Here is a 15710-nt window from a genome sequence, read left to right as displayed (position 1 = left end):
ATTTTAAGATTTCTTTGGCTATTCAAAAATAGCAGATATACAAGCTCATAGCACGGCACCAAGTGCCGCGCTATGAGCTTGTAGATCTGCTATTTTTGAAAAATCGTGAAAATGTGTGCAAATCTTTTAATATATATATTTTTTTTTTAAAGCGAACATTTGTAACTCAAATCTTTGCTCCTGGGGGGTCCCTGGAACAAGATTTTTGAGATGGGGGTCCGTGGCCAAATACATATAATCTTGGGTGGTCCTTGACATGAAAAAAGCTTGAGAACCACTGATATGGCAGCATACGTTTTTCAGAAAACCGTTGGGATTTAGAAGACATTTGCAGAGTCCCCTGAAGCAAATGTTCGCTTTAAAAACAATGTATATATTCAAAGATTTGCTAATATTTTCACTATTTTTCCAAAAATTGCAGATCTACAAGCTCATAGCGCTGCACTCGGTTCCACGCTATGAGCTTGTATATCTGCTGTATACCAAATAGCCAAAGAAATCTGATTTGACACAGATGCGTTCCCGGTCTTTCCCGGGTTAATGGGTTAAAACAAGAACACACACACGGAAAATGCCACTGTGTTGTGAGAGTGAGAGCTTCAATGTGCCAACCTGTCGCTTGCAGCATCTAGAGTCTTAGTGTTTCCTGTACAGACTCCTCTCCTCGCACCCCAGGTGTCAGTAAGATTGTGACAGTAGATGTGAAGGGCAGCGCTCCCCTGTGGATGAAGATCAAGGACTTGGCGGACGGGGTCACCTACAACTTCCGCGTGCGAGCCAAAACCCTCACGTACGGCCCTGAGGTGGAGGCCAACATCACCACAGGGCCAGGAGAAGGTGGGACTGTCAATCATCAGATTATGTTGTTGTTTTTTTTCTCAATCGCTCATGCATTTCCTGAAACTCTAACCTAATTCTCAAAAGTGTAAGTTCCCCAAAGAGTACATTTCTTTATCATAACACCCACCACGCAAAAATAGCCTATAACACTCAAAATATTAACCGCATGCATCATCAAAGCACACAAAGTCAGTCAATATCTACAACGTCACCAAATGTATAGCACTTTCTGATTATTGTGTAAACCATGACACTAAATACTCCAAAACATTTAGAAAAAAATTGTGATAAACTGTACATTGTACAACATTTAAACATTTTCGTACACACATTAGTGTACAGAAAACATTTTTACTGTATTTCCTGGACACGCAATTTCCTGGACACACAAATAAGAAAGAAATGTGTTTATTCATGTTCGTCTACAGCGCGCATATATTATTTAGCAACCAGTCTTTCTTCCCTGTTATGCTTTGTCCACCTTTGTCCAGGCTTGTCTCGCCTTTCAAGGCATATACGGAAAAAACATTTTGGCATGGCGCCTTCACCCTCCGTAGTTTATAGATGCGATGCCCTCACAATCAGCATGCATTGTACCTATAGCAAAGACAACTGGTTGTACGTTTGGTGATCATAGACCTTCCAACTTCACGCTGGAAAACTTTCCTCAATTGGATTAAGGAATGACTCCATCACCGGAGTCGGATGGCTGCCAGAAAACCATTGGTTCGCAAGGGTAGAGCTGCACCTTAAAAAAATAGACTTCTTTGTCTTCTCTGATGCGGTAGTCAGGGAAAAGCACAGCTTGCACTGAGGAAAGAAAGACCAACATGGACTGAAACGTTTGCACTCTCTGCACAGCCCTGTAATGTCTCAAGTAGAAGCATTTAAAATTTCAAACTCTAGTCTGAACTCCTCTCTTGTTCTCTGTGTGTGTGTGTGTGTGTGTGTGTGTGTGTGTGTGTGTGTGTGTGTGTGTGTGTGTGTGTGTGTGTGTGTGTGTGTGTGTGTGTGTGTGTGTGTGTGTGTGTGTGTGTGTGTGTGTGTGTGTGTGTGTGTGTGTGTGTGTCCTCCCTTGCTGCAGGCAGCAAACCATTCTGACAAGAATGGAGCAGTGAAAACTGACATTGTCCCAAATTATCAGGCCTCACCACTCCTCTCTCGTTCTCAGGGATGAGAGCATTATAAAGCCCCCCAAGAAATCAATAAGACTGGCTGTATTGTAGTGTTCAATGGCTGGAGAACATGCTGGATTAAACCAGTCTCTGATATTGCTGCACACATTGTTAACCCCCACGCTGGGCTGGCACATCCACTGTGGTGTGATGTCCCAGTGATGTTCCTGGCCTACCATGACATCTAATTTTGTTCAGGGTGATGTTTCGAAACACTGAATCACTTGATGTCTAATGGCATTGTTTGCTCTCATCATGTTGACTGTCTCGTCCTGCTTTGATGTGAAAACTCGCCACCAGAGAGGGGAGGTGGTAACATTTTACAGTAAAACTGATGGGACAGTCCATTAATTATACATTAAAGTCTGTATGTGTATTACCCCGCACAATGGCCAAGTTACAGATACAGTGCAGTGATGTGCAGTAGTGTGTATGTGACCTGTTGTATACTGTAGTAGCCTACTTACATTCCTGAACATCTGGATGATTGAAGCCCCAGTAGAGCGGTTCGGCCCGAGGCAGCACTCTAAGATCTGCTTCAGCCTAACCTCAAGTCAATAGGCTAATTTCCACAGTACCTAAACAGTACGCCTAAATTAACCAGTCTGATCTGGTCTAGATTAGAGCCCACATACTGTATCTGGTCATTTGCACATACACAAGTAGTACATGCACCGTTGCACACTCTGTTTCCGTGTCCACTCTGGACCCGGACCAGATCAGCGTCCTGCAAAGCTATATGATCGCGGTCATTCAGCCATACGCAGGCCATTGTTCACTACATGGCCCGTATCTCGTTTGAAATATTCACACATCTTCACCCCCCCCCCCCCCATCCTCCTCTACCTGTCCGTCCTCTGTTTGCCCCTCTCACCCCTGTCATACCACCATGCATATGGAGTTATGTGAGTGTACACTTTGCACCTGTGGGATGGGATTATCATTGATTGATTGACTACATCTATCTATCTGCCTGTCTGTCTGTCTGTCTGTCTGTCAAACAATATCATGAAATGTTTTACCCAATGAACAACTTTGTGTGCGAGCGTTAAATGTACATTGCCGTCTGAGTACAATCTGTGAAATAATGTCGTGCTCATTTGCGTTACAGTAATGCTGTGGGGTTTTGTTTTTCGAGAATTAATTTATAAAAATATAATTTGAGAATCACGTTTTAAATTTGATGGGTGCATCAAAGCGGTTGAGGAAACGGTAAATGATTCCTGATTGTGTCTGTAAGCCCTTGTGAAGTTCAGTCTGTCATTCATTTCTAAGCTGTTGTGTTGCTTTGCTCTCATTTGTATTCCGAAGGAGCCCCAGGCCCCCCTGGAGAGCCCTTTTTCTCTCGCTACGGCACCGCCCTCACCTTGCATTGGACCAGTGGAGATCCAGGCCGCGCCCCCATCACGCGATATGTCATTGAGGCCAGGCCTTCCGGTGAGCCCCACCTCCACAAAGCCCTCTGTCGTTCAGGCATAATAGTGAGATACGGTAGAGATACCGTTATGAATGTCAACATATGATTTCCTCATCTTGCCTTTAGATGAAGGACTCTGGGACATCCTCATCAAAGACATTCCCAAGGAAGTGACATCATACACACTTAACCTGGACATACTAAGAGAAGGGGTCACCTATGACTTCCGGGTCATTGGGGTCAATGACTATGGCTACGGTTCTCCCAGTGCCCCATCCCCTTCAATATCAGGTTAATCACCCTTTCTGATCAATGAATTAATGAATGTGTGAGTGAGTGAATGGATGAATGAATTAATGATGATTGAATTAATGATTAATGAATTAATGATTAATTGATTTTATTTTCATTGCCATGGGATTATTCATTATTCATGAAAAAGGCGTCAAAAAGATTCTATGCATACCCTGTTGAGCTGGGTGCTGGTCTGCTGGATCAAAAATTCACACAACAGTGTTATGCTTTCATTGTGGTAAAGTTTCGAGCTGGGAGGCTCTTACTTGGACCTGAGAGTAAGGTCTGAGGATGAGCCTCCCAGCTCAAAATGTTACGACCGTGAGGATTTTATTGTTTTTCTATTGTTTTTCTATTATTCATTATTCACATTAAACATTACACCACAGCCAAAAACAGACACACACATAACCATATCTATATATTCCAGGAATCTCTGTATGTATGTCTGTATGACTTTCTTTCGCATATCTTGAGAACCATTCACCCGATCGACTTCACACCCAAGGAAGGGCCGTGTCGAGTCGATCAGGTGAGCGGTTCTCCAGAACCAGCCAGCTCGGAACTGACATGTGTTCCAAATGCCAGCCACACCCTGAACTGGCACTGTATTAGGCTGTATCAATGTACACAAAGAAAATAATCCCTAATAATAATACATAGAATACAGAAAGTTAAATAATAACCACAGTAACCATTAGCAACAATAAATAAAAGATATCATTATAGAGATGTATGGATAATGTTCATGAGAGAGAGAAAGACAGAGAGAGACAAATGAAACATATGTTGCTTTAGTTTACTTGTTGGTTTTAACATTGTTTCTTATCACTAATGTATTTAGCCCAGAAAGTATCTCCATTCTACGAGGAGTGGTGGTTCCTGGTGGTGATCGCTCTGGTGGGCCTCATCTTCATCCTCCTACTCGTTTTCATCCTCATCATCCGAGGCCAGAGCAAGAATTACACTAAGAAGGCAGACTCAGGTAGGCAACAGGCACCTCAGCTGAGCTCTGATGTGAATATTGCTCTCTCTGCCTCAGCAACTTGACAAGCGATCGATCGGAGCGTCTCTTTTTTCCTGGGACGGCTTCGCCGGGGATTGCTTTTTAATGATTACACATCTGAAAACTATCTTTTAAAGTTAAGAGTGCGGAGGCTTGCGCAATTATCCAAACTGCCTGGGTTTCCTCACTCGATTTGGCTGACAGGTGAAAAACGATGCTCAAGCTGAACTGAAACAGCCCAAAGAATAGTCGGGTTTAACTACAACGAGGATCAATGCCTGGAATAAGTGGTTCAGCGGGGGTTGCAATGCTGGAGTAATTTATACAGGCTTTACAAGATTTACAGGCTTCCTGCTTGTTTTTCATTTTGATTTAGCCTTTATTTAACCAGCAGAGGAAACCCATTTAGTTAAACAATCTTTTTTTTTCAAGGGGGACTTTACCAAGACAAAACTAAAAACAAATGGCTCCAGTTAGACAAAGAATACAGTACTTTAACATACTTTTTACAATCTCCAGGCCTTCGGAATAGAAAGCATAAAATAATCGTGGGAATGTAAAGCTTAGTACCCAGTACATTTCCTCAAGATATGAACATATACAGTAGGTAAGATGTTACAGTTTCTCTCATGTCCCCTCAATCCAAAAGCATAAATTAGGCTTTACATCAATGCTGAACAATTCCAGGTATAGACCCCTTAACAGACGACGTCACACTGATAAGAACCAGTATGCGTGCAACCAGTATGCGTGCAATGAAACCCATTCTATCAGGTCTCGCTAGGACGCTCCTCACTAGCCAACACACAAGAGGGGGTTGGGGTGTGCTGAAACCAGCGCAGCCCAAAACAACAGGTTGGGAATTGATTGCGTGAAACAATCACCTGTGCGTCCAGTCTCAACGTTAGTAAACAAATAATTGGTCTATAGGGGTGACATCACAGACTTGACTGGCACTGTGCTATTCAGATCACATGAGGATTGGGAATGGAGCTGAATGAGTAGCAACAGCTACTCAGTGTTATGTCATGTATTGGTATCTCTTAATACCACACATGCTGGTTTGATTGACACACAGTCAAAACAAGGCTTTAATGGACCAGTAATGATCTGGTCACCCAGCAGCCAGGAGGAGCTGGCAGGAGGCCGTTCACTCGACCACCCAGTGGAGAATGATAGAGTGGTGAGAAAAAGGGGGTAAGGGAATAAGTGGATAGGAGAGAGGTCAGGTCAAGCCCGTGGATTTTTTTAGCCTGGTCAGCATTTAGTGCGGTGCCAGGATCCCGGGGTCAGTAAACACTGTTTTGGCTGGACCGGCCCAGACAAGGCCCGTGTTTGTGTGGGAACACAAAGACAGCTTCTTATGCCCTCTCAATCCCACCCCTTAACACTCTCCGCGCCGCACCGCTGTTCTGTCCCACTGTCGGCTGTTTGTTTAACCGGGGGGCCAGCGCTGGCCACTGGGCCCCAGGACCAGCATGGGTGAGATCACAGTAACCAGTCAGGAAGACAAGAGGTCACCGGAGCCTCTAGCCTACGCTCGGCCAAATCTCACACCTCAAAATCCCCCCTCTACATCTGACTGACTGAGTGTTGGGTGTCTGGAGGAGCATCTTCCATTCACAAAAATGGAAGACAGTCTTGCTTTATTCAGAGTTAGATTCAGATTTAGATTATTTTAATGGCCACACAGCCTGAGCCAAGGCTGGTGGAAAATGCTGTTGTTTCAACATGGCATTCAGATCAGTTCTGGCATCAGGCATGTGACCAACATCAACACTATTTTGCACATACTGTATGTATTGTGTAACATGTTCGCTGGGCAAGGCCTCTGTACCAAAACATCTCTACATACATAATCTTTTAGCTCCAATAAATAAATAGTTGCAATATCGATGCAGAAAGATCCTGAGTGTTAATTCAACCCTGAAACTGTAAAACTTGTAATAGTTAACTTAACACTGAGGATTTTGCTTTGTATTGCCAACTTTACTGAACTTTAGCCTCGCCTGTCTCATCTCGCCTTTTAGAGGGAAGTTGCTGTGTAATCCTTAGAGATTTGAGTGAAGGTCACACTATATTAATCTAACATTCCACAGCCCTACATGGCTTGAATCCTAACGCCATACATGAAGTTGAACTGAAGACTAACAAGTGAAGACCAGGTTTCGATTCGCTGGGGAGGGGGGGGGGGGGGGGGGTTGCGGGGGAAATCCGTGCCTCTGCTTTTGATATCCCCCCTCTGGTCATTCATGTGTATCAGCGGTGGGGATATGTTTCATCCCTGCTTTTGTTCAGTCTGCATTATTTCCTTTTGGGAAATGTTGACTGATTTGTTTGTTGATAGTACAATTTAACAATTTAATCAAAGATCTATGTTAATTCACCCTGTCGTAGAACAAAGTATAAAGGACTTAAGTGGTTAAGAAAATGACCCCCGTCCGCCCTTCCCCTCTCTGTTTTGTTTTGGTTTTCTTCTTGAAATGAACGCTGCTAAAAACTAACCTTCACACAGTGTCCCCGCATTCCTACACAGGCAACCACTCCAACTGCACAGCGCTGCCTCTGACGCACGGAGAGATGGTGCGTCTGGACGAGGGACGCTTCCCGGCGCTGGAGCTCAACAACAGGCGCCTGTCAGTCAAAAACTCTTTCTGTCGCAAGAACGGCATATACACACGGTCAGTTATGCTCACCAGAATGGTGCTTTCAATCACCATGCTGTCATAAATCAATCACCGCTAACAAGTTCTCCTTCCCCCATTGTGTCTAATGTCTTATGTACTGGCAGGAATACTTAATAGAGTGTGGTTCGCTTCCATCTCTCTGTTCTGAGTAGTTTGTCAGTCTTGGGAGAACAAACCAAGTCTGCAGGAGGCCAGCTGCTAATTTCAGCCTCCATCCGTTCTCCTCATTGGTATTCAGTACGCGCGTGTGTGTGTGTGTGTGTGTGTGTGTGTGTGTGTGTGTGTGTGTGTGTGTGTGTGTGTGTGTGTGTGTGTGTGTGTGTGTGTGTGTGTGTGTGTGTGTGTGTGTGTGTGTGTGTGTGTGTTCAGTATGTGTGCGTGTGTGTGTGTTCAGTATGTGTGCGTGTGTGTGTGTGCATGAATGTGTGAAGCAGTGACTTATATAAGAGAGCAACACAATGGTGCTCCGTTAGCATTCATGAGCTTTTGCATGCACTCTTTGTCATCCCATCACAGCTTCAGACAAAGGGTGCTTATTGGTCAGCGCCGGCCATCTTAATCTGGCGTCGGCCCAGAGCACATCTCGGAGCACGTCTCGGCACGCTTTGAAATCCTGAGTGTTCGTTTAAATCTGGGAGTGTAAAACTGGACCCTCGTGGGTCCATTTTTTACACCCTCAGATTTAAATTCACACTCTGGATTGTAGCTCCGTGAGAGCGACCTCTCGACAGTAAAGTGCAATGCCGTGTGAGAGAGAACGCGTCCTTCAATCCATCAGGACTTTGGCAGCCTGCCTCCTGTGGTAATGTTTAGCTAAACATTAGATAACAGGACTTCCACAAGGCCTCTGTTGTAAGAAGCTGGTCTGTGATGGGACACAGCTCACATGTTAGGGTTGGTGGATGGGCCTCATGTTGAGGCATAGTGGACAGACGCTGGGCAATTCATGATCTGCTCTGATCAGCGAGAAGGAAGAGAGAAGAGGTTTCTGTAGGGCACAGGGTGTGTGTGTGTGTGTGTGTGTGTGTGTGTGTGTGTGTGTGTGTGTGTGTGTGTGTGTGTGTGTGTGTGTGTGTGTGTGTGTGTGTGTGTGTGTGTGTGTGTCTGTGTGTGTGTGTGTGTGTGTGTGTGTGTGTGTGTGTGTGTGTGTGTGTGTGTGTGTGTGTTGTGTTATGTTTTGCTTTTTTCCCATCAACCCAAGCAAAGACTGCGGATGGGATCAAAAGGCCTTGAGCTGTGCACCCACTCCTTTGAAGGGCTCCAATCTGGTATTCTCTGCTAATGATCTGTGGCCTGGAGAAGCAGAGTGGTGGGCCTCCCGTGTGGGGGGGAGAAGGAACGAGGGATGAGGGGGAGGATAAGATGGAGTGGGGGGGCGTACAGTACTTTCTAAATAATTCAAAGCAGTGGGGGGGGGGGGGTATGTGTGAAGGGTAGGGGTTAATATAACCCTCCCCACCAACACACACACACACACACACACACACACACACACACACACACACACACACACACACACACACACACACACACACACACACACACACACACACACACACACACACACACACACACGCATTCCCATCCCTCTGGCCCCATCCATTTCTTTTCTCTGCCTGAACCGTCTCTGAATTCCAAATGGATATTTTATCATGGCTCGCGGGGAAGACATTCGTTTGTCATGTTAACCCTTCCATGGTCACTGTCATTTTGTGTCTTCCATCCTTGACTTTCCTGCAGTGATTTACAGCTCCTGCTCACGCCTTATGCAAAGCCCCTCCAGGCATATTTAGTTTTGATTTTCAAAGACCGTCTTCCGCATACAGTAGCTTAATTTGATAGTTGTCAACCGAGCATTTTTTACGCCCGTCTAGTTCTCAGTCACCCTTTTGGATCAACTTTGCTTCAAGTCCATTTTTGTTCTTAAATATTAATCCTCCTGAAGCATATCACTTCCCTTGGTAGAGAGAGACAGCAGCATGAGGTATATGTGTTGATGAGCAAAGTAAAAGTAGTCCAGTCTGTGATGTGAGCGAGCGCTGCGGTCCGGTCCAGTTTGCGTGGTCCAATGCTGGATTCTGGCCGGCCTCTGGCGACACAGCGGTGGTGTATTACCGCAGGAGGAGGAGAAAAACAATTACCCACACACACAGATGTCTCTGTTTCTGCTTCACTTGGGCTTAACGGCCGGAGCCGGCCAAAAGCAAGAGGTCGTTTTCCCTTCGACCTGGAAGGACTACTCTTACTTACCCAGTCATTCTGCATGATGCCTCTAATTGGCACAGCGAGTTCCTCCATGATGATGCTCTCATGCTTGCGAGTCCTCTGCGTCTCATGACGGCCCGTCCGACGGACAGAGTTATGTAGCGTATAATTCTGTGCACCCCCCCCCCACCAACCCCCCTGTCTGCATTCCACGCGAATGATTTTAAATTGAGATCAGAGGGAGAGACGGTCCAAGGGAATAGAACCATTTATGGGCTATCGCTCTATGTTTCAGTGGCTTCTGAGAATGCATGACTAATCCATCCTGTTGTTGTCACACTCCCTCTGAAGAGAGCTATCATCGGGATCATTATCTTAATCAATGAGAGCGCGCCGAGCACGTGGTCTTTAATCCAGCGGAACCTGCCCGCAGGAGGTAAAGCTTTGAGGCGAGAGGCTTCAAAAAAAATCTTTTTTTCGTGCATTAGTCATCAGACTGTTGAGGTGTCAGTCACAGGACTAACCATTTTCTTATTGATCTCAGCGGGGAACCGTATCTGATTTCGAGTGCTTGAGTTGCGCCCGAAAGGGAGATAAAAAACTGTGGGCGGGGAATGACAAGTACTGTGTTGTGAGGAGAAACTAAAATGAGGTGTTTTTCTTTTTCTGGCTGAGATTCTCTATACCTCTGTGGTTCTAAAAAAAAACAGGGGTCCTTGAAGGGGTTCCAGGGGAATTGCTGATAGTCAGGAACCAAATGAAACTCTTGTGTACAAGCAAAATGTCCATTTGGCTCCAATTGTACACTCAGAGTAATGGGGGTCCGTGGCCTAACGCATTGGTTCTCAGAGTGGGGTCTGGGGACCCCCAGGGGTCCTTGGGAGGGTACCAGGGGGTCCCCAGCAAAATTAGCTAATATAGCGTCACAAACATTTTAACCACTTTAACCATACTTTATACTTTGGCTATTCAAAAATAGCAGATATACAAGCTCATAGCTCATCATCTATGAGCTTGTAGATCTGCTATTTTTGAAAAATTCATAGCACAAAATATTTTTGAGATGGGGTGGGTCCGCAGCCAAATACAGTACATATCATTTTGGGGGTCCTTGACAATGAAAAGGTTTGAGAACCACTGACCTAATGCATACCAAACTGGGGATCCTTTAAATTGAAACCTTTTGACAACCAGTCCCATAAACTAACTCATGTCTACTGTCCTCTCTGTGTGTTCAGGTCTCCACCCCGGCCCAGTCCAGGCAGCCTGCATTACTCCGACGAGGATGTCAGCACAAAGTATAATGACCTGATTCCGGCCGAAAGCAGCAGCCTGACCGAGAAACCCTCTGAAATATCAGATTCTCAGGTATGAGATGCACGCTCATATAGGTCATTTGTCTCTCCAGGCCTGGACAACATTTTCAACATTTTAAATTCAAGCACGAACTCTCCGGCAGATTGACATTCTTACAGCGATGGAAGTTATTTTAGTCAGAGTCGCCCCAAAAATGCTTTCTTGCCATCACTCTCTCCACCCCCTCTTGACACATTCGGTATCTTCTATTTCACATAATTACCACTTTGCTCGGAGCAGCGTCTCCAAAGAACACTCCCGTCCCCACTCTCACCACCAATAAATAGAGACCGCAGCCTAATTTCAAAGACCGAGAATGAATTAACGACAGCCTGAAAAACTGAGGGATGCCCTCAAACTCATCGCCTCAAAAATGCTGCCGATGCGCTGTCTGTTGACATAGGCCCGCCATGAGCGATGACCCGGATGATCTGTCTCTCAGTTTTTATGAGTGATCCCTCCCTTGTGGGAAGGCCATATGAGTCACATTCTCACGTCTCAAGTCTCCCGTACTGTCGTCACCGCTTATTAATTCTCCTAAAACAGGAAATGTCATGTTAATCTGTCCGCTCCGGACAAGGACGTGGATGGGTCAGTGTGTGTGTGTGTGTGTGTGTGTGTGTGTGTGTGTGTGTGTGTGTGTGTGTGTGTGTGTGTGTGTGTGTGTGTGTGTGTGTGTGTGTGTGTGTGTGTGTGTGTGTGTGTGTGTACACAGTAAAAAACACAGTAAAAAAAAAGTGGATTTTACAGTGTAGGAAAGGGGAGGTCCAGAGTAAAAATGGGTTTAGTGGGGAGTGATGGCTGCCGATGGAGAGAACAGGAGAATAGATGATCGTGGTAGATCATGAGACCCCCCACCTCCTCCATGCTTAGTAGGCGAGAACATCTGTCTTTCCACACCTGGTGCTGGATCTTCATAGCATATTTATCAGGTACCTGCACAGTCAAAACATTGTTCAACTGGGTCTGAATATACACAGCTCTCCCGGGAACTGCAAGCCGGTGTTGTTCCTCTCCCCCGCGTAGCCTTCCACTGTTTACCTGGCCCTTGAGCAAATAAATGAAGTCATGGAGCTGCAACATCTGTCCAACCAGGGATCCATTTGCTTGGGGCTGATGGGGGTGGGGGGGGGGGGGGGGGTAGCCCATGCCTCTGCTTTGATATCTTTCCTCTGGTCATTCATTTTTTATCGCCGGTGGGGATATGTTTGATCCCTGCTTCTGGTCGAACTGAATTAAATACATATATATTTCCTTTGGGGAAATTCAGACTGTTAGAAATGTTTGACATTTGTTTTCTTAATATCACTATTTAACAATTTAATTAAAATGGTTTGTTTATTAACGACGTATTTTCTAAACCTTTTCAGGCTTTTTTTTATTTATATTTTCTTCAATTTCAAAAATAGCAGATCTACAAGCTCACAATAACACATTTTTATCGAACCCTGTGTCCAACTATAGCCCCTCAGAGGAACAGGGGACGGCCAGGCACTTGCCTATCAAGTGACGGCCAGGCACTTGATAGGCATAATAGACATACATTACTGTCAGATTTTCCTCACTTATTGTAGTGAAAACATTTAGACTTGATGTTTAATGTAGGAGTCATTTTGGCAAAGGATTCAATTTATTTTTTTGGCAGTTAAAGTGACAAGAGTCACCCAAAGTAACAATTGTAGCCTCCGCGATTGATGGATTACACTTACACGCAGCATAAACAAACTGAAACCCTTCAAATGCTCTCTATCCATTTCTAGGAGTCATTCTTAAAACATGTGTGCTCCACAGTACAGGGCTATAATGAACTTATGTATATTATGTTAATATTTTCCACGGATCCTTGGAGAGTTGCAAATGTACGATTATTGAGGTGTGTTTGCATGCACGCTAATACCCTGATTACTGGGAATAATCAGGTTATGGCAATTATTCGATTGAAGTGTTTACATGCATAGCAGTAGTGTGATTATGGTAATAGTCTTTCCGTGGTGGCTTGTAAATGCTTCCTATTTGCGGTGAAGTTGTTTCATCCAACAGCTATGTGTTCAGACATACTATACTACGTACATTAATAAACCCAAAAGACATCCAACCATGTCCAAATAAACTGAAATATTGAACAACAAATCCAATTTAGCTAGGAAGGTGTTTACATTACCATTTCAATAACCAGAGTATTGCATTAACATTTGGTGCGTGACCAAAGGCACTGTTTAGAAGCAGTGTTTGATTTGAGTAGATTGTGGTACATTATCGGTGGATACAATGTACTGTGGATGTTTTCAAGTTTGCTTAAGTTACTTATAAAGCATTTCCCTGTCTGACATAAATTCCTCGGTTCCACTCGCAGGGCAGCGACAGCGAATACGAGATGGACCAGAGCCGCCAGAAGACCCACTCCTTCGTCAACCACTACATCAGCGACCCCACCTACTACAACTCCTGGCGGAGGCAGCAGAAAGGCGTCTCCCGCCCGCCGGCGTACGGCTACTCCCAGCCCGAGCCCCTGGTGGAGCAGGAATCCCGACCGCACCCGCCGCCCCTGCCCCCCCTGCCCCCGTTGCTGCCCCAGCAGGGCACCATCTCCCCCCCACTGCCCCCGCTGGGTCCTGGCCAGAGCACTCTGTTCAGGTCCAAAGGAGGAAGCCGGACTCCCACCCCGTCCCTGCTGTCCTCGGAACCCCCGAGCCAGCACGGCACCTTGTACCGCCCCCCCAGTAGCCTGGGCTGTGCCTCTCAGGCCCCCCCGACCGCTGGCTTCTCCTCATTTGTTTGACACATAGCTCTCCCTCCAATCACAGCAGGACCCTGAGGACGGTTGGTTCGCTTGTACTTAGCTTTTTTTCCTTTTTTTTATGCTATCTGACAGAGGATTTACTCTGTGTTAGGCAGGCATCTTCAATAACATTTTCTCCTCTGTGAAGAGTGTGTGTGCGTAAACGTGTGTGTGTGTGTGTGTGTGTGTGTGTGTGTGTGTGTGTGTGTGTGTGCGTGTGCGTGCGTGTGTGTGTGTGCGTGCACAAGCATTTGAGTGGGAATTTATAAGTGTGTATGGTCGGTTAATCCATGTGCTACAGTACGTATTTTCGGAAAAAGACAATCATTTGAAAGTTGATTTAGTCGCTTCAATCATGTATGTAAACAAGAGAGAATCTGAGATTCTGGGTAAAAGAAAATAAAACCCTCATTTAAAAAAAATATCCTTGATAAAGATGAGAGCTATTATAACTATTGAACTATGGGCTTTGAACCAGCAGAGCTGCAGGGAGCAGACAAAGTACGATGGAAACATGAGACGAGAACAAATGAACCAAAAGAGAGAAATGAACTCTTGACCTGGAGGAAGGCAAATGTGTCACCGGGGCCTGCCTTGACTGCAGTGACATGGCTGCCTTTGACCTTCTCACTCTGCCTAATCATTGATGGAACTGCATATGTGTTTACTGTATGTATTTGTCTCATATTGTTTATCAGATATTTGTATTGACCAGCTAAAAGCATACATTTTGAGAACACCACTAGTGACAATATTATGAATCGCATTAAAGCAGTGTGGCACCTTTAGAGTATTCTGGGGAGTTATGTGGACTGTATGCTGGAACCCTCTTAACTCAATCAAAGCAGGTGAACTTACTGTCTTCATTTCAATTGGCTTAAAGCTGCAATCCGGAACTTCTTTTTAGAGAATACAATGTTGTTGTTTTTTTCCCCCCAATCTAATAGGGTTGATACAATATAACTAAAACAACATGTGGTGTTGGGAGGTGGTCTCCTAACTCTTCTTTTGAGAAATGTAGACCCTGGGTACGTGGGTATAGCAACACTACTGTTTGCCAAGTGGTAGTCTATTGCCTGAAGCTCAACGCGTAATCTCGCACTCCACGAGCAGGGTGTTCCGTCTTAGTCCAGCAATAGAAATGTCGGCCCTCCCATGTGAGACCCGGGTTCGAATCCCGAATAGGTCAAGTAGTAAATGCTACGGTTTGCAGCTTTAAATGTTATTTACAGTATTTCACTGAGGACTAAAGCACAATCCTTTGTTCACATAACATAACACAGCATCCTCACAGCTGCACCAAGCATTATCTTGTATGTGTCTGATAAAGAAGTGCATGAATGGGGCAAGTTATTAAACAGGTGACAAAATACTAAATCAAGAGATGTATTACCAAATGCAAGGTGGCCTTTTGGTAATATGTGATGATGATATGGGCATGTAATCAGTTTACAACTGTAGACTGCCACTTGTACGGTTACAGCATCAATGTTGACTCACCAATGACCTCATCGTGCGTTTCACCATCACTTCCCAGACACTATCGTCTAATAGCATGCTGGATTCCTGGTTTCAGCAAATATTAAAGAATGTGAAAGGAAATAAAACTACCAAGAATCTGTTGTAACACGGTACATTTATCAATCCAAAATAGGAAAATTGCGATGGTGTATCGTGAAGGTTGGTCTGTTTATGAGAACGGAAATAGATTTTAAAAAACAGGCCCTCGGTAAGGATGCATGGGTTAAAAGTTGACCAAGTGGAGACTTTGTATATATCACCAATATGAGCTGTGTGTGGAATGCATCACCAAGGACCCATGTGTGCCATTTCATGTATATTGTAAACCACTGGTTCTCAACATCGGGTCCGAGGCCCACCGCAGGTCCAAAAGGACCTTTGCAGGTCTGTAACTCTGAGAGTGTACAAATGGAACCAAATGAACCCCTCT

At 45.0% G+C, this 15710-nt stretch overlaps 1 protein-coding gene across 1 annotated transcript in view; it reads left to right on the top strand.

Moving 5' to 3' along the window:
• Positions 1-14547, top strand: part of sdk2a (sidekick cell adhesion molecule 2a) — a 120465-nt gene extending 105918 nt beyond the window's left edge. Inside the window, exons 39-45 of the mRNA XM_084071674.1 lie at positions 676-837; positions 3327-3452; positions 3559-3723; positions 4571-4711; positions 7269-7413; positions 10863-10992; positions 13334-14547. Of these exons, the coding sequence (XP_083927800.1) occupies positions 676-837; positions 3327-3452; positions 3559-3723; positions 4571-4711; positions 7269-7413; positions 10863-10992; positions 13334-13759 (1295 nt within the window). The 3' untranslated portion in view covers positions 13760-14547. The remainder of the gene's footprint in view (positions 1-675; positions 838-3326; positions 3453-3558; positions 3724-4570; positions 4712-7268; positions 7414-10862; positions 10993-13333) is intronic.
• The last annotated feature ends 1163 nt before the right edge of the window (positions 14548-15710 follow it).

Source organism: Gymnoscopelus microlampas (genome assembly GCF_963454915.1).
Source record: "Gymnoscopelus microlampas genome assembly, chromosome: 11".
Lineage (NCBI taxonomy): Eukaryota > Metazoa > Chordata > Actinopteri > Myctophiformes > Myctophidae > Gymnoscopelus > Gymnoscopelus microlampas.
This window is presented reverse-complemented; position numbering and strand designations above follow the sequence as displayed.